At 27.1% G+C, this 24,401-nt stretch overlaps 1 protein-coding gene across 1 annotated transcript in view; it reads left to right on the top strand.

The window, feature by feature from the left end:
- LOC107444440 (alkyldihydroxyacetonephosphate synthase) overlaps positions 1–24,401 on the top strand; it is a gene marked incomplete in the record, with an annotated part of 34,224 nt that overhangs the window by 1,086 nt on the left and 8,737 nt on the right. Inside the window, 12 exon segments of the mRNA XM_043038884.1 lie at positions 1,957–2,050; positions 8,339–8,459; positions 8,539–8,613; positions 9,371–9,442; positions 12,540–12,619; positions 13,488–13,568; positions 16,880–17,059; positions 20,193–20,247; positions 21,101–21,228; positions 22,613–22,664; positions 22,826–22,965; positions 23,043–23,092. Of these exon segments, the coding sequence (XP_042894818.1) occupies positions 1,957–2,050; positions 8,339–8,459; positions 8,539–8,613; positions 9,371–9,442; positions 12,540–12,619; positions 13,488–13,568; positions 16,880–17,059; positions 20,193–20,247; positions 21,101–21,228; positions 22,613–22,664; positions 22,826–22,965; positions 23,043–23,092 (1,128 nt within the window).

Here is a 24,401-nt window from a genome sequence, read left to right as displayed (position 1 = left end):
GTAGAAATATAACATTTAAAAGAATAGAAAATTTGCAAGTTTAGACAAGAAAAACAAGTTTAAAAAATACAAAATTCTCATATTTATTTTTTAAAAATAATTACAATTCCTAAATTAACTTATATAAACAAAACCAATGATTAAATAACGCAATATATTTCATACCTAATTAAACGGGGGGGAACAATAAAATAAAAGGAAAACTTATTAATCTAAATAAAAACACTTGAAAATTATCGAACTGAAACGATAGTTAAAAAAAGCACTAGCCTAAATATTAAAACCCGGAACAAGGCAAGATCAACGGAATTTTAAAACCTGATTATAAAATTTATGAATAAAAAGAATTTATTGAGTGCGAAGTTTATCGTTAAAAGGAAGAAAAAAATCAAACGTAGTGGAATCAGAAAAACAAAACTGTTTTTCTGATTCCACTACGTTTGATTTTTTTTAAAAATTTTTTTCCCCCAAGTTTTTCGTAGGCCCCTGAATTTTGTAGGCCCTAGGCACGGGCCTAGTGTGCCTAAAGGTTAATCCGGCCCTGTATGTTATTAATTTGTTTATGTTTTAAGATCCAATATTGCAGCTAGTTTTTATCATCTTTGCAAACTTGGTTCCAGAGTCATATCATTCGGACATTCCCAAACGCCTAATTATTTATACTTAATCAACTGATATTTTTGGTGTTCATAAGATAAGCGTGCTCATCCTGCATCCTGCCAATTCTCAATGTGCGACATACAAAAGCATCTGAACATAATCAAAAAAATATTTTAATTCTTTTTTCTTTCTTTTTGAATAATGAAAAAATGGAAATTTCAAATTGCTTATTTAGGCTTTTTGACACGTCCGATCTTAATCAATGTAATTCTTCAATCTTTTTTGTTTCGATTATTAAGGCTACTGATTTACATAGTTTTAAAAATCCCAGTATTTTTAATACAACATTATAACGATATGCGAATTTGAAATTTTAGTTATTATTTTTCATACTTTCTATGTGTGCCGATTTCATCGTGAATCCAATTTTACTTTCTAACTGTATTCTCTTAATTTTTGATGCATGGAAAATATATATTTTTTTGATTCTTTATTTATATTAGTTCCATTTAATATGCAGGTTCTATGCTTCAAATAACTTGCTACGAAATTGCTCAAAAAGGGGAAATATTTGCTTTATTAAATTATTTTTCTATTACATATATTGCTGAAATCTCACTAGAACGATAAAAATGCATCCTATGCTCCTTAAAACAGAAAGTGTTAATTTCTTATTATTATCAAATTTTTAATTACAGTTTGTGTCGATGACTCTATAGTACAGTAGGGAACCGATTATCCGGAACGATCGGGACCATCGCTATTCCGGATAACTGATTTTTCCGGTTTTCTAAATCGCTACAAAAAAAACTTTTTTTTTATTGTTAAACCCATCTTTAAAAAAAAAAAAAATTGGAAATAATCCTAAAAAGAAGAAAAAACAATGAAGTAATACACTAATGATTATTTCCAAAATGATGGTAAGGTAAACATCTTTCAAAAAAGAAAGAAAAATCCTTAAATCTTACGAGGAAAAAAAATTTTTTTTTTAAATTGGCGAGAAAATGTATCGCATTTCATTCCGGTTTTTTGGTTTTATGATTTCCGGATAACGGGTTCTGTACTGTATTTAATTATTCTTATAAAATTATTAAATGTATCAAGTTCTTAAATAGTTTAAATTCCATCACTATGATAACGGAGGGTAATAAAATAAACTATTTGATCATTAGCTTAATTTATGCATAGCTTTACATTTTGGTTTTTTATGATAAATGATTTGAAAAAAATATTAAATGCTATATTACCTGGTGTTTCAAAATAAGAGTGTTCCTACTCAATATTTTATTATAGTGTTATTCTTGTTTTATTTTGCCTACAAATTCCTTTGTATTAATTTTCAATATTTTCCTCAAGGTATCTAATTGGGAACAAAGTCCTACCGAATTTCAAGAATTGGGTTGAAAGCACATTTGCAATTAGTGTTGATAGCAAAAAATATCCTCCACAGGTGAATATGTATTTTAAATTGTAGTAAGAATAGAATGTTTAAATGTATTGCTTTATTCTCTAATTTAAAAATCTTACATTGAGTTGTGTTCATTACGTAATTGGGTACTTTTTAAATATGATATTCATATGGTCTTTTTTTTAAATTAATTATTCATGCTATTATTCTTCGATAAAGTTTTAATGCTTAGCTTTCCAGGGAAATCAATCAATAGTCCTTGCTGTCATGTTACAGATTTGTATGAAAATTTTTTTGTCCTAAAAGTCTTGACAAAAAATGACGTAAAATAATTTTTTGAGTATTTTTAGACAAATTACGATTAGATAGCTATTTTGAAATCAGACCCAATTTAATAAAATGACTCCAGATGGTGACTCGACATATGTGTAGATAACAGATCGTAATGTAATACAGATCAGTAATTACAGATGGTGACTCGAATGTTGAAAATGTGTTTATCTTTTTTATTTATGAGCAAATTTTCTCAATTTTTCGTGTTATTAGAAAGAAAAAAGTAAACACTATGTAATTAAACTAATAAAATGCTGAAAATATTTGTAGAATTTTTTTAAAGGTTTTATTGAAATAATTTTTGGAGCAAATTTTAAGAATTTCTTTTCAGGAAGTAGCAATTTTCATCACTTCAGTTTTTTTATTTATTGTAATGTTAAGTGTATTATTTTTAATGTAAGAAAATTCAAGAGTGTTTTTTGTCTTTGGACAGTAAAAGAATAAAAATTGGATTTTAGCTAAAATAATTCAAGATTTTTTTTAAAGCACAAAAGCAAAGCTTCTTAACTTCACGGTTTTCTTTATTTGGTAAGTAAAAAAATAAAAAGTTGTTTTCAGAAGAAAAAAAAATTATAGCACACTTGACCTAATTTTTTTTTCTCAAAATTTTAAATGTGATATTTTTCAATATAAAAAAATGAAATGAAATTTTTTTTTTAATTACGTCCATCATTTGCTCTCTGGAGCATGAGAAGTCTTGCAGTCCAATATAACAGAGAAATATCTCCAAGGGCGGAGAGCGTCTTGAAACTAGAAGAAAGAAAGGAAAACTAAGAGGGGTAACTCTAAGAAAAATCATAGTGAACGAATTCTTTCTTCAAATTAAATTGACTTAAATTTTTAGTTTAAAGCTATGAAAAGGTTTTTTTCTATAAATTTTTTTGTTAAAAGTACAAGGAAGAATTTTTCATATTTTTCTGTAATTCTTTTGTTAAGTGGTCTAAACAATAAAGTTTTTTATGTCATAAATGTTTGAATTTCAATGCCAATTTCCAAATACTAATTCATGTACAGTGGAACACCAATTTTACACTTTCCGTTGCACTAGAGTTGAATAGCGTACAAAGCCAGATAATGTAATGTTAAGGTAAAAAAATATACACATACTTTTAAAAAAATTCTGATTTACGAGGTAAACTACTAGAAAAAATGTGTAATCTTTACACGTTTTTTGTTTCTAGATACGATTTTGACAATATCTCTCTTGATATTTGCTATTGTTTGCAAATTTGCTTTATGGCAAATGTATCAGAGTTTTTAATGCTTTCAAACTCTTGATCAGTTGTTGGCTATCATCGGAGAAAGATCCTTAGAGTTCCTAAGCACTGAAATATTTGATGTTTTTTTAAATGTAATAAAAAATATCAGCACGAGTATAAAAAAAATATTTTTTTAATAAAACTAAAGTAAGTTTGCACATATGAATTTATAAGCTGCCAAATTAAATGCTTTTTGCAAAGAATTTATAATGTTAATCGAAATTTTTCAATTAACTCTTAGAAGAGGTTTCAATGAAAACCACATATTTTGTGATTTTAGAGCCAAACTAAAATAATTTTGTCAATTCCGGTGTTTTATTATTTAAAAAAATTTCATGATGGCTATTTTTTCCCTTCTATAAAATCTAACAAATTTTTTTATTCAAACTTTCCGGCTGTTCCATAATGTTTCTAATATACTTTTTTAATTTTTTTCTAAAAATTAAGTAAAAAAATTTTTTTTTGTAGTTCTTTTATTCATGTAAAAAATTTATCGAACTTTAGCAAATTTTTATAGAAAATAAAAAAATATACAAAAGTTCAATACAGTATAAAGAACATAATTTTAATAATTAATAAAAATAACAAATAATTTTCTTATCTCTGCAAATGTTGGGAAACCTGAGACAATTCTTTATGAATTTATAAAAGTTTTCTTATTACCTACAGGATTTATTAATATTATTATTAACTAAATTAACTCACTTTCTTGTTTGTAATGATAGTTACTTGTGATTGAATTTTCTATTACTTTCCGACTAGCTAGATTATTTTTACTTGAGCTCTGTGCTTATTAACCTAACAAGTGCATTCATTTCTTGACCACTATGAATCAAATTCATTACGCTTTTATCGGTAAATAAAACGTTTCACTAGATATATATCTTAATCACTTTCTAGCTAGCTAAAGTTCTCCAATTGGAAACATTATTTTATTGAGAAAATAAGTAATTTTATAATTTTTCATCGAAAATTACATACTAAAAAATTCAATACCTTTCAATTCAAATTATCTTCATTAAATTACATAAATAGCAGTTATTATTTTACATGGATTTATATTCGGATAGATGACTTCTATAATTTTGTTCAAAAACTTTTCAAATAGCTAATTAAGTTCTTGAGATATCGGAAAATAAGCGAAAAGGGAAATGAACATGAAGGGATACAAACTTTTAACTGCTCTCCTGGTATTATATTTTATAGATTCCCCCTATTCTTATATACCCTGTCCCTTCCATGTTTTGAGGGTCAGAATTCCAAATCTCTTGAAAAATATGTTTATTCTGAATAAGTGCTTTCATAACTTAATGTCAGCTGCATTAATTGATTAACATATTTCTGGTTGAAGCTAAAGCATTCAAGATATTAGGATTGAGCCTGTGAAAATCAGATCATTAGATTAGATCTAAAGTTTTTCGGGGCGTTACTTTTTTTTTTTTTTGCACACAGTATGTTCAATTCAGTCATTTTAACATAAGATGAAGTAGAACATCCGACAAATTATTCATAGAATCTCTGGAGGATTCTTGCCTCATTGCATTATTAAAACTTAAAAAAGGTGAATAATTTTAAAATCAAATCAAGTCTTCTTGAACATGAAATAAACAAAACATGCACTGAGTCAAGATAGAGTAGCATTGTTTCAATCTCTTTTTAAGTAATAAATGTTCAATTTTCTTGTGTATGTGGAAAATTAGTAACTAATGTAGTTCTCTCCTAATAATGTAATTGCATGCATGATGATAAATCTCCTAATCATCTAATTGATTTAAAAGAATATGTCAATCAAGGCACCTCTCTTTCATTAGACCTCCTACTTTTCTGTAACACAAATCGCCACCAAGTAGGAGAATTTTAAAGTATCTTATTAAATAGTATTTTTCGTTGAAAAAGGGCAAAATCATACGGGCAATTATCAGTCACGAAGATGAAGATGTTTAAGGCTTCGAGTAAGATCTGGGAAAAGAGTCTTTGACACAACAGTGTAGTAAATCAATTTGTTACACTTGTTTACTCAAAGTTTTTTCCCTGCTCTAGTTTTGTATTTCAGCTATCAACTGACGTTTCATATATGCTATCGACTATGTAGGTGATTGGTTAGGAAAAAGCTTGGGTTGTTTTGAGAGGGGATACTGCCAATGCGCAATTTTCTTTTTCTTTTCAGTGGAATTGCATATGACACAATAACATGATAGCAATGACAATCTGCACAATAGCAATGACACATATAACACATTAGTAATTTAGTTTAAATCATGATCTTGTGTAAGAGCTTATGATCAAACTAAAATGTGTAAAAGAAAATATTTCTAGAAAATTTTTTTTTTATTGGCTCTTTGTGGTCCCCCCTAACCTCTAGGGCCCTACGCAAGTGCTTAGTATGCTTAATGGTTAATCCGACTCTGATTGGAGCAGACATTAAATCAGGTATTGAAGAAATTGAAAAGTAATGGAATGTGTGTGGCTGTTGATATATGTGTCATCAGCTTCGGAAGATCCTCGGCTGTGCAATTTTATTCGGAATGGCCAAGGTTCCCGTAGAATACTGAGACGCTATTAACCCCGAAGAGTTTTGTTAAGTCCATTTATAATGTATTTTAGTCAACATTGTAGAAATCAAATTCAAAGCTACCATAACATTTATTTTTGCTTTAGAAGCATCTTGCAGGTCACTGGAGTCAAGAAAACAAATTGATTAACTAAAATTTACACTAAATAACTTGACCAGTTATTTAGTGTAAACTTTTTTTGAATAGTTGGGAAATTCCAAGATTCAAATGCTGAAGCTTGCTAGGAAAATTCCACTTTCAAATTTTATAATTTAAGCACCCATAATTCCTTTAACCACCTTTCCTGTTCATTATCCATCCCATCATGTTTCTGATATTATCTCATGGGGAAATTCCCTCTAATAGACGAAAAAGAAATAAGATAGAATAGAAAGAATGTCAGAAAAGCTAATTAACAAGTCTCTTTAAAAAATGTGTGCAAACAAAAATGATTTTGATCTGTTAGAAAAATGCACAAGACAGGATTTTCTCAAATGGGTGTTATGAAATCGAGGTAATTTGAACAGTATCGATGTAGGCAATTTTAACAGATCAGCAGACCATAGTTTTCCTTGTATATTTTTCTACACACCTTTGTAGTTTAAATTTTCTAAATCATAATTTTTACGAAAAAAAATGTAACATAAAGCAAGAAAGAAAAATATGTGAAAAAAATTTCCAAAAAACACTTAAAATTGCAATAACTTTTAAACAAATTAGAATTTCAAGAAAAGCTTCTGTAATTTCATTAACCAACGTGGTTCTTTCAGCATGTTAAATTTGAAGTCTGTTGTTGCATTCCTGTGTCCTTCAAGGTAGCCTGCATGTTGTTTTATGCTGCAAGCTTAACGTTTAATAATCTTTGATTTAATTATCAATATATTAAATTTTACTCTCTGTACATTTTTCTACACATCTTCATAATTTAAGTCTTATATTTTTCACACTGTAAAAGAAAATTTAGCGTTAAGTTGAACATCCTTTCCTTTTCTTTAGATTTTTTATTATGGAGCAATTAATATTACATGGCTGAAATCCCACTCAATCTATACAAATGATTGAGTCTACACTTTGTGTGTGTCTCACTGTAAGTAAATGGTGATTCGCTGCTAAGTCTCATAGTTTTAACACAGCGAAACTAAAAGTAACATTAAGTTGGGCACCCAAAGCAGTAGAGGCTATTTTTATGATTTTTTAATATAAAGAGGCATAAATAAAGTTTTTTTATAATTTTCAATGTACAAAAATCAAGAGGATGTTTTTTTTATTTGATTGAAATAAGAAAATTTTTGTATTAATCTTAAAATTTTAAATATTTGGGCTGAAAACCTCTTTTTATTTTTTTTTATGACCTTAAAAAACTTTTTTGAGTTTTTTATACTGAAAAGTATAACATTTAAAAAAAATTTTAAAAATGAGGTCAAGTAACTTTATTTTTGTGCCATAGAAGAAAAAAAATCTTGCAGTGTTTAGGCTAAGAACCACTTTTTTCCCCATTATTACCTGTCATACAAGGTCACTATTACCTGTCAATCAGAAGTGAAATAACCTTGTGCTCTTGTTAATCCTTTTTACATAATGTCTAAACGTAATTTTTTCTTTTACCTGAGGTATTTTATTCTTTTAAAATTAATTATGCAATTTCTTTACTGGTGAATTGGGCTCTAAATTTTCTCTTATAAATTTTTTCCTTAACTAATCCTAATAGTTTTATAAAATTTCATTATTTTCTTTCTTTAAGTATGTCTGCTAAAAATTTAAAAATATATTTTTATTTTGAGTGATTAATAAGTAAATAAACCAAATAGATTTTTAAAAAAATACTTTAATTTAAAGCTGCTTTGCTAGACAAAAAAAAGAACATCTTCTCATTAATCTTAACATTTAGATAGACAGTATATTCATTATTAATGTTGCAACTAATTAAATTTTTATAATTGCCTAGTGAAAAAGAAAGAAAAAACTTGCATATATTCAATTATACTTCAAAATATGAGTAAATATTGCAGGATGGATGTTTGTTATTAAGAGTTTAACATAATTTTTTATGCCTGACTTCTCCATGTGTTGAATAAAGTTATTTATTTTTAAAAATGTTTAGAAATGTTTGAAATATTTATATTTTACTGCCCTTATTGAAAGTACAAGATTTTGTTTATTTACTTAAATTGATTTATTATTTTTAGCCTGAAATTAAATCTGAAGACTTTCCAAAGCCTATCATAAATGAATCCTTTTTTGAAGAAATTAAGCAGCTTGGTATAGACCATTCTTTAGATCCACAGGACAGACTCTTTAGAGCTCATGGTAATGTTCAATAATCATATGGATTTTAGTTAATGGCAAATATAATTAAAAAATTCTAATGATTATTTGCATGATTTAGGTCATACAATGCGAGAAATATTCATTTTGCGGCATGGAATCTTTGAGAGAATACCTGATATTGTACTTTGGCCAAGTAAGTACATTCCACAGTTTAAATATATAATCGCATACGGGAGGTAGTAGAGATGTAAAACTTGCATACAATAAAAAAAAATGTGGTTTAAAAATTTTAAAAAAAAATTTAGTTTGTGCTAAGAATAAGAGTTTTTCGTGTTGAGCAAAAACTTATTTTTTATTTCCAATGGCAGGGAATACAAACAATAACACAGAGGAGCAATAAAAATAGAAAATAACAAAAGACCAAAGTCATCTTCCCAAAAGCTCTCTCGCACACCAATATCTTGCGGTCTCCGATTCAAGAACCGTGGAACCTCCTACAGCAATGGAGGTGCTCTCTATTCATTGGTGCTCCAGAACCACACAGTTGACACTGAGGGTGGTCATAAATACCTATACAATGCAGGTGTTCTCCCAGACAATCAATTGCAATATATTCAGTTGCACTTCCTTCATACATCAGCTCTACTTCCTTCCACTTCCTAATCATATTTAGCAAAAACTAAATATAATTATTTTTTCCCTTTAAAATACAGTTAAAAAGGTTTTCATTTGGACTATTCATATATGGAAGTGTCGATAAACATTGCTTTTAATTTTTCAATTAATGTAGTAGCGAAATTAATTATACTGCAAATAAAAACTTTTATTGTAAAAAATATTTCTCAGATGTATATAAAACCAACACAATATTCTCATAGTCTTCTTATCACTCTATTTATGTACTTTTTAACTTAGTTTTTTTCTCTGATTTTTATAAACATTTTATTTAGGATGTCATGATGATGTTTTAAGCATTGTCCAGGCTGCAACTGAATGTAACGTTGTGATCATCCCTTTTGGTGGTAAGCACCTTCTAAGTTTTGTAAGAATATAATTCTTTATTTAGGTATAATGCTAATGTTAACACATTCTCCAATGACATAAAAATATGTTATTTTCTTGACTTCCTGTAAAATTCTGATAAATAAGTTTTAAGAATTCATTGTATGTTTAAATTATAATTTGATCATATTTTTTATTAATCAAACTTTATTTGATTAAATATAAATTCAATTAATTGTGGTTTAAAAACTATTATCAAAGGACTTCACTTCAAATTTCATAACAAACATTAAAGAAGAGACTGCATTAATCAAGACATTAACAATCATTATTAGAGTTTTTTTCCCCTTAAATTCTAATTATCCATAATAAATTTCCCTTCTAATCATTATTAAGGATGGAAAAAACACATCACTCTGACTTTAAATACATAATTACTTCTTAAATATTTAACTATGGTCTTTTACAAATTATTAAAAGATAGTTTTTTATTATTAGAAAATTTGTATTTTTCTGTTAATATGCTAGCATTCAGGGGGTTCTCTAAATTTTAAAACTGGCAGATTTTAGTGATACATAATTTTGAAAATATTTAATGAAATACCCATAGATAAAGCTCATTATAAACTTTGGATCTTTGCTTTTAAAATGATGTATGTTAAAAAATCTAAATATTTTCAATGATAACTTTATTTCTATGACTTTAAACTGCTTGATCATAGTTATTCTACAGTACAGAACTCGTTATCCGGAAATCAGAAAACCAAAAAACCGGAACGAAATTCGATTAGTTTTCCCGCCATTTTTAAAAAAAATTATTTTTTTTCCTCATAAGATTTTAGGATTTTTCGTTCTTTTTTGAAAGATGTTTACCTTTCCATCATTTTGGAAATAATCATTAGTGTATTACTTCATCGTTTTTTCTTCTTTTTCAGATTATTTCCAATTTTTTTTTTTAGTTGGGTTTAACTATTAAAAAAAAAAACGGCTTTTTGTAGCGATTCAGAAAACCGGAAAAATCAGTTATCCGGAATATCGATGTTCCCGATCGTTCCGGATAATCGGTTCCCTACTGTACATATTTGCATATTCATTGGAAATTATATTTAAATTTCACAATCGTGAGTGATGTATGTGAAAAAATTGCTTGAAATCAATTATTCAACATATATCATTCAAAATTGTGATGTTTAAATATGATTTAATGATTAATTTGCAACAATGAATTAAAGATGAATAATTTTTCATTACAAAAAGTGTGCGTTAAATAAACAATGATTCACCATAAGTAACTTTTCATATTACAGTTGAATTTGAATATATTTAATTGCAATTTGTGTTACTCCAGAATTTACCTAAAATATATGTCATATCTTAAATAAATCATCAAATGATAATTTATAAGCTTATGTATAGCTTTTGATAATTTATAACATGACATGAAAATGTACTTTCTTTTAATAGTTTTGTTTTAATAGTTTGTACTTTCTTTTGTTCTCGTTACAATTTCGAAAATATAATCACAATACTTTGGTGAAAGCTACATGATTTTAAATGCATAAATCTAAAGTTTATATGGTTGGTCCTTAGAGAATTAAATTTAAAAAAAATCTATTTAACTGATATTTTTTATTTTTCAAATTTTTGATTTTGCCATTTAAAACCAGTACATTGTCTGTTTTCTATATCTGACAACTTATACTTTTTAAAAAAAAAAGAAAATCAAACCAAATAATAAAAAAAGGAAATATTTTGTATGAAATAATTTTTACCAATTAAATTTTACAATTGTCTGCAAAAAAGGATTTAATTTGAGCATTTGCCAAAGACAAGAGGTAACACAATATCATAGCTGCCATCTCTACTGGATTTTGCCAATTTCAACTGGTTAAATAAAAATTCTCCTAGTTTTTGTACATTTTAAAAAATTCCCTAAAATTGAGTAAGTTTCCTAAAAAATTCCCATTGAAATTGATTTTTTCCACAGATTATTACTTGCTTGAATATTTAAATAAATATTACTAATACTTAATGACGTGAGATTCAATTATTGAAATCAGTTTAAAACTTCTTTTGTCCTAAAATGTTCAGTTTATTTTTATTCAGAACTCCCTTTTTAAATTATTTAAAAAATCTTTTAACTGTATCTTTGATAAATTAAATGTCTATTTTTATTCAAAATTATGAGTCAACATAATACATAACATTTCAAGTATCTATCATAACTGGAAAATATTGCAATTTTTTTATTTTGATGACTAAAATTTCATATGTGTAAAATATTATTGTCCCACATTAATATATTAATAATAATGTGGGACATTATGCAATGTTCCACATTGGACTGATCGTTAAGACACTGTTCCCAGTAAAACACCGAAGTCAAGTATCACAGGCAGTGGTTAGTGTGCACATGGGTAACCACTTTGATCAGCTACGGGTGAGCGATATCAGTCCTCGTTAAACTGTTCTATTGTAAAGTGCTCAACTTCCCAAGCAGATCGTTGGGTTGAAGCAGGGATGTCTTCCCCTTGGCAGAATTCTGATGGCATTTCTTCAGATCATCACCAGGGATGTTTCCCAGACCTACGGCAATGGCCTATTGTGTAGGCGTAGTAAACAACTGCGAGTTTATTAAATCTGCAACAACTCTAGTGCAACGTAAATAAGCAACTACAACTACAAACTACATTATGCAACAATTACAATAAAAAAAATTTCATTTCATAAAATCTACTAGATTTTTTCGTATCCATGTTGGTAGGTATGCAATGTTTAAAAATATTAAAGCAAAATCTAATTCATTTTTTCAAAAGTTAAAAAGTGTGATTTTCTTTTATAATTTGCTGACTGTAATCTGATTTTATCCATTTAAGATTTATTTTCTTTATTTAATAAATTTTTTTTTTCAAATTGAAGGTGAATTAAATTCCTTTTCAATGTGTATTTTTTTCAATGTGAATTAAATTCCTTTTTTTACCCTCAAGGTTTCAACGCAATTCTCCAGCAATTTTTTGATAATAGTTTATAATTCATTTTTAATTATGCTTCTGTGTTTGTATTTATAGTTAGGTTTTCGTTTTTTATAGTGCACAACACTAATTATTGCTTCCTTAGGTGGCACTAGTGTCTCCTGTGGGGTGGAATGCCCTTCTGAAGAGAAACGGATGATTGTGTCCTTGGATACTTCCCAAATGGTACATCTTTACTTTGCTTTTTAAAAAATTTATTTAACAATGAAAGTGAGCACAATCTAAAAAATATACTGCAATTATGAATTTTATTATATATAGGAGTGAATTTTAACAAACAATTTTTTAATGTTTTTTTATGATGGATTGTCCTTAAATGTTTTATGGATTTTACCTCCAAACATACAATTACAAAAAACCTTTAAGAGCTGAGAACGAAATTGCACTTTCTTGATTTTTTAAATGTTTTATTTTTTGGTGCTTTTTTAGAAAAAAAAAATTTTTTTGCACAATTTCTTACTTTCTTCATGAAGAATGCAAATAATACAATAAGAGTTGTTTTCTTTTCTTATTTCTTTCTTTCTTTATTTTGAATTTAATAAAAAAAAACTAGTTTTCTTTTTTTTTTCTTTTGCAAATGGATGAAATTTGATATGACTCTAATTAATGAGAGAAATCTCTGTGTAATGTATTTCTTGATAGTTATACAAATTGGAAGTTAGAATTTAATAAAATTTAAAGCACTTGTAAATTGCTTTTTTCAATATTATAAAACAATACTTGTAATTGTCTTACACACAATATGCTAAATCATATGAATTATTCCTAAAGAATACACACATTTATTTGTGTTTTCAAGTATTTTATTTGCATGTCAGAAAAATTTTTATAAAAAGAATAATTTTTAAAAATCTAAATGAGATTTTCCTTAATTACTAATAAAATTCATAAAAGTTCTGTGTATTAAAATTTTTTATGTATGTTTTATTTCGATTTACATTTTAGTTTTATATTTTACTTTTTAAATTTTTTTTATACTTATGTAACATGCATAAATATTAATAATAAATATCCTACATTTTTGTAATATTAGAATAGAATATTATGGGTGAATCGAGAAAATAACACAGTACTTGTGGAGGCTGGTATCATTGGCCAAGACTTAGAAAGAGAGGTGTGTTCTTCTTATAATATTTTATGTATTTTTCATTTCGTACAAATGTCTTGTATGTATTTTACTATGTATACAAATAATACAATAACATATAAAATTGTTATAGGTATTTTAAAATTCGAGCATAACCTAGAAAATTCTGGTACTTTTTGGTTAGCCAAACACAAAGAAATTCCATTATTATTATTTTTTAAATTTTTATGTGTTTAAGAAAATAAAATATAAAAGCTGACTGAGGTTAAAATCTTTTGGAGACTTTTCACTTAAACCCAACTGATCGAAAAGTACCTACATTCTTTTAAAAAGTGACCACAATTCTGTTTTTAAAATTGAAAGAAATTTTTGCTTTTAACTTACATTTTACTTTTGAACTAACAGTCTGAAAATTAATTTTAACATCTAATTATGTTTCTTGAAATATGTCGAATTTTTTTATTATTACAAGTACTTAATTTGATTAATTAGGGAGGGGCAGAATATTTAAAATCCCTTGTTATGTTGAATTGAAAAGTTGTAGAAATATTTATGCTTTATTTGTAAATGCATATCCTTTCCCTAATTTATTTAATATATAGTGGTATATAGGTAAATATATATTAATGTTATAATATTTCTTAAAAACAAACAAAATATTAAAGTATGGATTATTGGTTGAATACTATTATAGTAAAAGGTTTTTTAAAAAAAGTGGCCTAAGTCTTGAACCCCTGTTACCCTCCTGTGGAACTCTGGGACCAAAGCCATGAACAGTTTTAATATAATTTAATATAACAGTTGAAATTTTTAAAACCTAAACATTCTTACATTAATGTAGCAAAGATTGCCATCAATCTACTTTAATTAAATAATACAGTGAAACCTGCTAAATTTATCCCTATTTTAAAATTAACCAAAACTCTTTTCTGAGTTGAGGATATGGGAAATAACTAAAGACTTTTGTAACAAATAGGTTTGCAAGTATTACTAAATAAACTTTAAAATATTGAAAACACATTATATTAAGTTTTCCTATTGCATATATGTTATTTATAGTTATTTTTTTAAAAAAATATTTATTATGAACACTGGCATGTATAACTATCTTAATAAGCATGTCTGTTTTTTAACTAATCAGTTTTTAAATTTGCGTTGAAAATTGAAATTCATTCTGTTAATTTCAATTTTTAAGACATATGTAGTATTTGTCCTATAAAATCTTTAAATCATGTTAAAAATCTTAATTAAATTTATTTTCATTTCAATCGGTAATATACAAGAAGTATGTGAATAGCTTGAATTATTAAAAAAAATATATAAGAAGTAATAATAAAAAAGCATCGATGGAGGAAGATAAAGAGAAGGAAAGTTTTAAGTAATCCACAAAAATAAGAATGGCTTATTACTATTAATTATTTTTTAGGTTGGCCTCTATATGGGTTTTGAATTTCGTGTTAAATTTCAATGAAAAGCATATATATAGGGGCTCTTATTTGGAAGTATACAGTGATGGGTTTTTATTTGAAAATATAAATATGTTGCTAATTTCATAATAAAGGCAAAAGGTGCTTTTGTTATGAAATTTATGAGATGATTGATTTATTTGAAATAATAGTCACATCTTCGACTCCTTTCTGAACAGCAAAACAATGCCCATATGTTTTTGAAAAATTTTAAAACTGTTCTTGGATCAAAGACTTAAAATTAACAAATATTAAAATCAATTTATAATATTATATATTAAAATCAATTTATAAAAATAAGGGATCAACCAAACATTTGCTACAGATTTCTTATACAAAATGAAAACCACTATCAACTTCCAAGCATACCCAGTTTAATTGCATGCAATTTTGATTTTTAAGCTAGTTACTTGTTTTCAATTACGTATTAAAATCTTTAGAGTCTGTACCCAATTCTCCGGAAATTTTTTGGAATCATTGCTCTTACGCACATTAATATGTATATGTATACAGTAAAAACTTTATAATACTCTGTGCATATTACGTGAAGTCCACTATTACGACAAATTTCCAAGTCACAGTCAAGTTCTTATATAAAAAATACAAAATTGTTACTTTATAATTTTAAAAATTATTAGCCTTCTGTTAATACAACAACAAAAAATTAGGCAAATTTTTTTTGCCGTTAAAGGGAACCTTTTTATACTAAACAGGTTTAAAAGAGATTTATTTCTGGTATCAATGCAGGAAAGCAAAAAAATTAAATAAAAAAGTAGCATAATATCCTTATTACAATTTTAATTCCTTACATTTATAAAGTAGTGTATGGGCGACCCTCGGCTAAGTCCTAACAAAAGAAAACTTTGTCCTTTATTTTTAGTAATCCTGTTGCACACTTCAAGAAGATTATGCCCTTTGTTGACAAAGTTTTAAACATGCCCCTTGTTTCTTTTCTGACTTCTTACTATTGAAATCATTCACTGTTATTTACGGCATCAAGAAGTATTGCAATTTATATCATTTTATTCTTTCAAAAACTTATCATGATTTGGAAACTTATTATTCAAACATCCTTGTCATAGACATTTCTGCCATTCATAAAGTATAGAACAATGTAATTCAGTCAGTAATCTAAAGGCAAAAACAGTTTACTCTAGATTTTTTTTTTTTTTAAATTTGAAATAGTTGTTCATAATAAAGTAGATAAACATGTCTGTTACATTTTTAGTCTTTTTATTACAATTTTAAAGTTAAATATGCTTATAATGACAACTTGGATATAAAGACAATTTAATCTGATACTATGAATTGTCGTTATAATGGACTTCTACTGTATATAATTTCCGTCCTATTTATTTTAACTTACAATTTTAATTAATTTGAACAGAGCGTAGTCAAAATGAGTTAAGATTTGCAGTTAAGATGGTCACTTTCTCACTTTTTCTTACATTACTTAAATTATTTTTAATATTTCTGAAGAAAATATAAATTTAACATTGGCTATTTTGCATCAAGTAAACTAATTATAAGATTCATCTTCACCTTACTATTTTCAAAATATATTAAACTAAGTCATTCAAAGTTTCAGGTTTAGAATCTAAAAAATTTAATGATAAGGAGACAAATTAAATGTTTTATTTCACACTTGTGTTGGACTTCTTCTTAAAGTTGGCAACCCCACAGTATGTTTTTATTAGTCTATAAGTGCAGTTTGTGTTTTTAAATCTGAAACTTTGCACACCTCTTGCTATCTCTATGTTAAATTTAAGCAAAATTTACTTTCTTGTGGTAGAAACTATCTAGTTGATATATTATTTTACTATACTTTTATCATGAAATGCTTTTCCAGTTTATTATTATTTTTACTTTTAGTTACTGAAATATGACTTGTGCACTGGCCATGAACCAGATTCATATGAATTCAGTTCCCTTGGTGGCTGGGTTTCTACAAGGGCTTCTGGTATGAAAAAAAATATCTATGGTAATATTGAAGATATGGTTGTTCATGTGAAAATGGTTACACCACAAGGTGAAATACAAAAAAATTGTCAAGTAAGCGCAAATTGCTTCTTAGTGCTTTATATCAGGGTCATTTCACAATGTTCATAGGTTACATGCACATTTCAGAGCTAAAATTTTTATATGTGGAATGTATATGTTTTTTCTTTTTTTCGTTATTAAAATACAAAATAAAATAATTTGTGGATTCTGCACGATTATTCTGAAATTTATTTTTCAAGTGACTTTATTTTTTATCTCATAATGGAAAAAAGTTTTGCTGCTTATAGAACTGCTAGAAAAACTTCTAAGGTAATTGTTTAATTATATCATTAAAATCCATGAAAACTAAACATTTGTACTTCATTCAGTATATTTCATAAGCAAATTTTTAAACTGCATTCAGAAATGTTAAATTTTTTTCTGTATCCTTCTTTACTGCATTTATGTAAAAAAGTTTTCATTGAATTAATTGTTTTTTTTTCTTCCTTTAAATAATTCTGTGATTAAGTTTTAATGTCCAGGGCAAGAAAAGTGTTGTGGTATTAAAATTTTAAAATTTCAAATTAGATTTTTAATTTTCTTTTTGAATCAAAGTCATAAGAGTTCGTTTTTTTAAATGTTTTCATGATTAAGATTTTTGTAAAAATTCTCCTTTTAGGGATGTAAACAGTTAAATTAATTTAGTTCATTTATAATCCTGACTTTTAGAATTATTTTATTATGGTGGATTTAATCTTTGGTTAGCACTGTTTGAGGCAAGATTTGTTTCCTCATGCTGAAGGCTGTGTGTCTTATCGAACTGCTCTTTCTCTCACTGCACCATAGTAGTTTAAAAAAGTCAATGTTAATTGAGCAACATGGTGTGAATGCTTGATAATTATTACCTACATCTGCCTATCAATCTAAATTGTTGTAGTGTGGTGCCAGTACAGTATGGTACCAGTATAGTCTTCACTTAATAATTGAGGATGAATCCCAGATCTTTGCTAATTTTCTTATAACTCTAATGCAAACAGTATTGCTCTTTTAACAACATAACTAAAGAACACTTTTTTCAATGCTTAAAAACGTTTAACACTTATTTTATTTTAAATTAAAATGTTATTAAATAAATTATTATGTTTTGTTAGTACATGGCTATTTTTTAATTTTACAATGAAATACTGCAAATTTATTTCCTTAAATTAAAAAGATATTTCATATTGAACACAGACCTCTTTTCCCTCCTCTTTTTCTTCATATTAAGTTGTGTATTTTAAATTTTCTTTAATTGTTTTAAATTTTCTTTAATTTAAAATTTTCCGTTTTTCTACTGAAAGTTCAATTTACAAACATATTTGCTAACATGGAAATTCAAATTATTGAGTAACTAATTATTAGTCAAGCATTAGTTTTCGCATTAAGCAATGCTTTTGTTAATTGGGTTAAAATAATTTCATAAATAATTTCAGACAAAAAAAAAAATGGAAACAAATTAAACAATTTTCAACTAATTATTATTTTACGTACTATAATTATAAAAACAAAATATATTATTCCAGTCTAAAGATTTAAATTAATTATTTTTTCTGCTAATACTATTGCTCTCACTATTGATGACTGTTCATATTCTTGAATTAAAAAAATTTGAATTCATGAATGAGGTTCATATATTCATTTTAATACCTTTCTAAATCCTTTATTTCTGAAGTTTCTATATCAACCCATGATTAAGTAAAATATAATAAAAAGAACCTTGTTTTAGTCATAGGGCCCTAGTAATTGAGCCGTTCTGAAAGTAATCTAATTTTTCCGAATTTTTTTATTAATTTTTTTCCCCAACAGTGAATTTTATTATATATTTTTTCACTGCCCATTTCACCCTTAAGCCGTATTATTAGATAATATTTTGACAGCTGATATAGTAAGACTTGATAGTGATTCTCTGCAGTAGTTTTTGGTTTTGTGCTCTTTCAAATATGAAAAATCAAAAGCCAACTTTTCGGCATATTTCACTTCTTTGCTATCAAAAAGTTAAAAATGCTGTTCAAGCAGGGAAAAAATAATCAGATGTATGCAGATAAAATGCATTGGTAGAACGCCAGTGCAAAAATTTTTTTGCAAAATTTGAATTAAGATGCATGATTCACCATGTCCATTTAATCTTATGAAGACATAATAAGAGAATTAAATGCAAGCCAGTAAATAGCAACTCCTGAAATCACTGAGACATTAAGTTTATCGAGTTTGAACATCCATGATAATTTTAAAAGTTTAAGGTATAATTTCAAAGCTCGACATATAGATTTCACATGTTCTTATGGGATGAAAGTTATAATGTTAACATCACATTGATGCCTGTGATTTGCTTCTCAAATGTCAAGAAAATCATCCATTTTTGAAGCGCATCATCACCGGGAATAAGAAATGGATTGTCTACGACTATGTTCTGGTCTGTACAAAATTCTTTAGATCGTAGCATCTTTACTTCAAATAAGGAGGACAAAAATCACTTTGTGTTTTTCGCCAGAAAAGAACAAACATTTTAACTATTTTTTCATTATAAGAAAATTTACTTTCATTCTCAGTAAAAAAAAAAGAAAGCGAAATTATTTTTTAAACAACCTAATACAGAACCAATAAAAAATGTTCTTTCCTGGATGTAATAGTATTACGGAATTTAAAGATGCAGAATTTAAAGATCTGTAACTTGCAAGTAAAACTAGGCAAGTGCTTTGTGTGCTGCTAAATTCAGTAGACTGTAAAAGAGCTTTATCTTGCTATAGCCAATTTTTTACGAAATAAAGACAATTGTCCTTGCTTCACTTCAGCATCTAGGCTCACTACAATAAAATTTTACAACCATTATGTTAGAATAACCAATATTGTTTTTTTTTTTTTAAGCCAGGATATGGTGTAACCTGGTTAAAATCTTTTTTATAACAATTGAAAATTTTTTATTAAAAAAGAAAACATATTATACTTTTTTTCTAGGTTCTGTGCAATTTATTTGCATAATTTTAAAAAAATTCTGCCTCTTTATTGCATAATTTAAGAAATACTTCTACATTATTTATAGGGTACCTATTGTTTATATCCATGCATACACAGAATGTCAATTTCCAAAACTTTGTATCTGGTTTTTAGTAATAATTCTATTTCTATATCACTATCTTTTAATTTGTGTCCATAATTTATATTTCAGGTGCCTAGAATATCTAGTGGTCCTGACATCCATCAATTCATTCTTGGATCTGAAGGTGAGATATGAATAGCTGATTAATAATTTTTAGCCGACTGACCTGTGTAGGGGTTAGGGAACTGCCCTTGCATCAGAAAGGTTCTGGGTTCGAATCCCCGCCATGGCATGGATGTTCTTTCCTTCTCTGTACTATCTGTCCTTACTGTGGGAGCAACATATGGTGCCCCTGAAAGAGTGGCCAACAAATTTGCCCTTCAGGTGCCTGTATGATGCCCAGGTGGGTCATTCTAAAAGGTGGGCATTGGAAAGGAAAAAAAAAATAATTTTTCTATGTAACTTTACAAGCTTCTAAAGAAGTTTTGAAAAGTATATTCTTTTTGCCCTTACATGCAATTACAATCATTAAAGTTTTCTACTATTACAATGTATAAAATATGTGAATAAGTAAATCACTAAAAATCTCTTAAATTGTCTTCATAATTTAATGAAACAACAATAATAAATTATTAGCTTTTACCAAAATGTATAATTCATAGAAAATTTTTTTAACATTTATTACTAAAATAAAAGATAAATATATCACTAAATTGTTAAAAGAAATGCTTTTGCTCTAAATGTTCTGTTATTTCATAATTAAATCTTTTGAAGTACAGCTAAATGGAGTACAGCTTCACTTAAGGTGAAAAAACTAAAATGGCTCAAATCTGTAAGTTTCTTTCCACTACAGATTTGTATTGACTGAATTGTATTATTTTTATAAAATATTAGCCATTAAAATAATGCTTTGAAAATAATAAGAGTGTAATGTGTGCCTCTATATTGCAACAGATTTTTTTAAAATTAATATCTTATTGAAGCAGTAAGTATATGAAATAAAATTGTTATATTTTTGTTCCTTTTTTTATTTGTAGGTACTCTTGGTGTTGTTACAGAAGTTGTAATTAGAGTAAGACCACTCCCACCATTTATTAAGTATGGATCTGTCGCTTTTCCATCATTTGAGCCTGGTGTTGACTGTCTAAAAGAAGTTATGCGACAAGTAATTATTCATTTCAAAATAGTTTGTTTAATATCAATTAACCAGGAATTATTTCTTCGATCAGTAAAATTGTTTTAAACGTTTAAATTACAGTGCAATATTTTCTATAACTATAAGAATCATTCTTTTTCAGAACTAACTCAAAATTTTGATTTTTCATTAAAACTTTTAATATTGTTTGGATTTGAAAAACTGTTTCCTTATTTCTATTCCAGTACCAACTCCTCTCCCTAAAAATGTGCTTTATGATTCTAGTGGGATAAAATATTTGGCTCAATTATTTAGCTAGCATTTAAAACTGATTAATTTAGTTTACACTAATAGTTTTTCTGAATTCAGATGTGGTTTAATGATTTTGATTATGGCATGCGGTCAGTTGATATTTCAACTTTATGCATGATACTGTCTGTTAAATTCTTATTTGGTGTATGGTTACCATAAAAAGGTGTTTAATGTTTTATCACCAAAAAGATTATTTAACAGTAGTGCAAAAAGTTATTTTCCAACATTGTTTTTTAACTATTAATCACTATATAATATTTATTATTTTAATTTCATAAATTGTTCAGGCTCAGTTTTATTCAAAATGCATTAAAAGATTAATACAAACTGATCTGTTTTGGTGTTCTTTTAATTTTCCCTACTGAATGAAATCTAAAATACTAAATAACTTTTATTCATTCCAAGCTGCTGACTATTAAATATACTTGTTGGATCTTGTTTGCACTTCGTGTGAATAGTGAGGATTGTCAGTATGATTCATTAGATTCTATTAAAATAGCTGTTTAAATATTATTAGAAAGAATTTCGTACACATAGTTTTTTATAATATTATAACATTATAAAATATCTACTTATTAATATTTCAATACAATATTTTTTAATAAACTATAAGATATATATATATATAGGGAATTATTCAGAATTTTTCCCACCTTTACTGCTTTCCTGCCTGATTAACAGTTAAGCAGGAAAGTACACCAATTTATTTTATAGGAATATAGTTTATGTGAAAATACTGTAAAAATTTTGAGAGAGGTTTAATGTTATTCAGTTTAACAAAATGGTGAGAATGCGGAATTTTAATTCAGTTTTTTTTAACAATACTTAGAAAAAAAAAGGATCCAACTTTAGTTATACAGTCTTACATTAAAACTATACTAAATTTTCTATCCTTATTTCAAATAAAGGGACAAGAATACAATTCTTAAAAAGTTGACTTTTGTGTCCTATGAGTTATTATGAACATCTGCATAGAATTTATGAATGATTTAATGTTTTGTAATTACAGTTGTACGCATAATTTCAAAAGTTAACTTTTGTAGACTATGAAAATGATGTAGACTTGAAAAATGATGTTAATTTGTGCACAATTCTTTTTCAGCAATTGAAACCTGCTTCTATAAGATTAATGGATAATAAGCAATTTCAATTTGGTAAGTTAACTTGTGTTGAATTTTATAGCATTTAATGAAATTAGCAGTGTCAAAATTTATTACTTTATTAAAGTATGGAAATTATGGGTTTAAGAATAAAAAGTTAAAAAAATGTGTATAATTATTTATGTATATTACTATTTATGAAGATGTATTTTTAGGTCATGCCCTGAAACCTGAGTCAGAGTCAATGATTTCTTCACTAGTTGATCACTTTAAAAAAATTTATGTTACCCAAATTAAAGGATTTGATGTTCATAAAATGTGTGTGATGACATTACTTTTAGAAGGAAATAAAGAGGTTAGTACTGTTATTGTTGTGTTATCAAAAAAATTGTAATCTAATAACATTTTCATATTTATTATGGGTATTTTTAGGATGTGGAAGTATTAGAAAGACGAATTTATGATATTGCATCAAGATTTGGGTAAGTATTAATGCTTATAATTTACTTTTACATTTGGTTTTAAAGTTTAATCAGGGTTGCCACAGGCGCAACTAAAATGCAACTATTTTTGGCATGAGGCGATTATGGCAACTTGTTTTGCCTGAGAAGGCTAAAAAAAGCAACTATTTTCAAGACAAGGAGACTATTGGGAGATTTTTCTGTACTCCTAGAGATGTTTTTTTCTTCCAAGCATAAATTGGTGGAAAGTCTGCGCCCCGCTAGATAGTTCCTGAACCCACTGAACTTTTTTTTTCTTAAAAAATAAAAAATTTTAAAAATTTTGAATTGCAAATTAGAGTCTTCACTTTTTAATTCGTTCAATCTGCGCAAACTCCATTGTAAGTCCATTTCATTTCTCGATCACCTTTTCAATGATTATTGCTACAAAAGTCTGCATGATTTTTTTTTTGCTTTAAAAAATAACTTTTTAACGGTATTACAATGCATGAATTTCGAATTTTAGTAATCATTTTTCATAACATTTGTATGCGAATTATCATATTTGCCACCAACTTGACTGAATGGATCATGGTATATGACAATTAAGTCATTAACAAAATTTTAGTCATATTTTTGATGAATTTTTGTTCTTATTAGGCAACTATTTTCCTAGTTTTTGGCTACTATTTTCATGCTTTAGACTACTAAAAGCAACTATTTTGCTCATTTTTTTCTGTGGCAACCCTGTTTAATGTAACAAGTTTTTGCAGTGGTTTTCCAGTAAGTTTGAAACCATTCAAATTTTGCTAAGTTTAGAGAAAAGAAAATGAATTTCTGATAAATAATAAAAAAATTAACTTCATCATTAAGTTGCAGTTTACGATTATCCTAGTATAACGCAAATACAATTCCTGATATTAATTAACTTGGTCTTACCTAATAGCAACTTATTGCCTTAACCTGCCATTGTAGCTAATCATCACTTGTTGCTGGAAATGTTTGGTTTGGCATTATTGGAGATAACACCTTGCAAGATCATAAACTAAGACTAACATATAATGATTTATGTTCCTTTTACCGACATGTTCAAGTGATGTAACTTATAGCTGCTCTCAGAGCCGGATTATACCTTTCGTAGGCCCTAGGCACAGAGCCGGATTATACCTTTCGTGGGCCCTAGGCATAGCCGTTTTTGGGTCCTCCCCTCCTACCCCCACTCCTCCCCTCTTTTCAAAATATATGCTAAAATTTTCTTGCATATTTTTTTTTACATTTTTATTAATATGGATTTTAATTTAAAAATTTGTTTATCGAACCTTATCTGCAGATACCCAGTTAGGTTAAAAAT

The sequence above is a fragment of the Parasteatoda tepidariorum genome, chromosome 1 (genome assembly GCF_043381705.1).
Source record: "Parasteatoda tepidariorum isolate YZ-2023 chromosome 1, CAS_Ptep_4.0, whole genome shotgun sequence".
NCBI lineage: Eukaryota > Metazoa > Arthropoda > Arachnida > Araneae > Theridiidae > Parasteatoda > Parasteatoda tepidariorum.
This window is presented reverse-complemented; position numbering and strand designations above follow the sequence as displayed.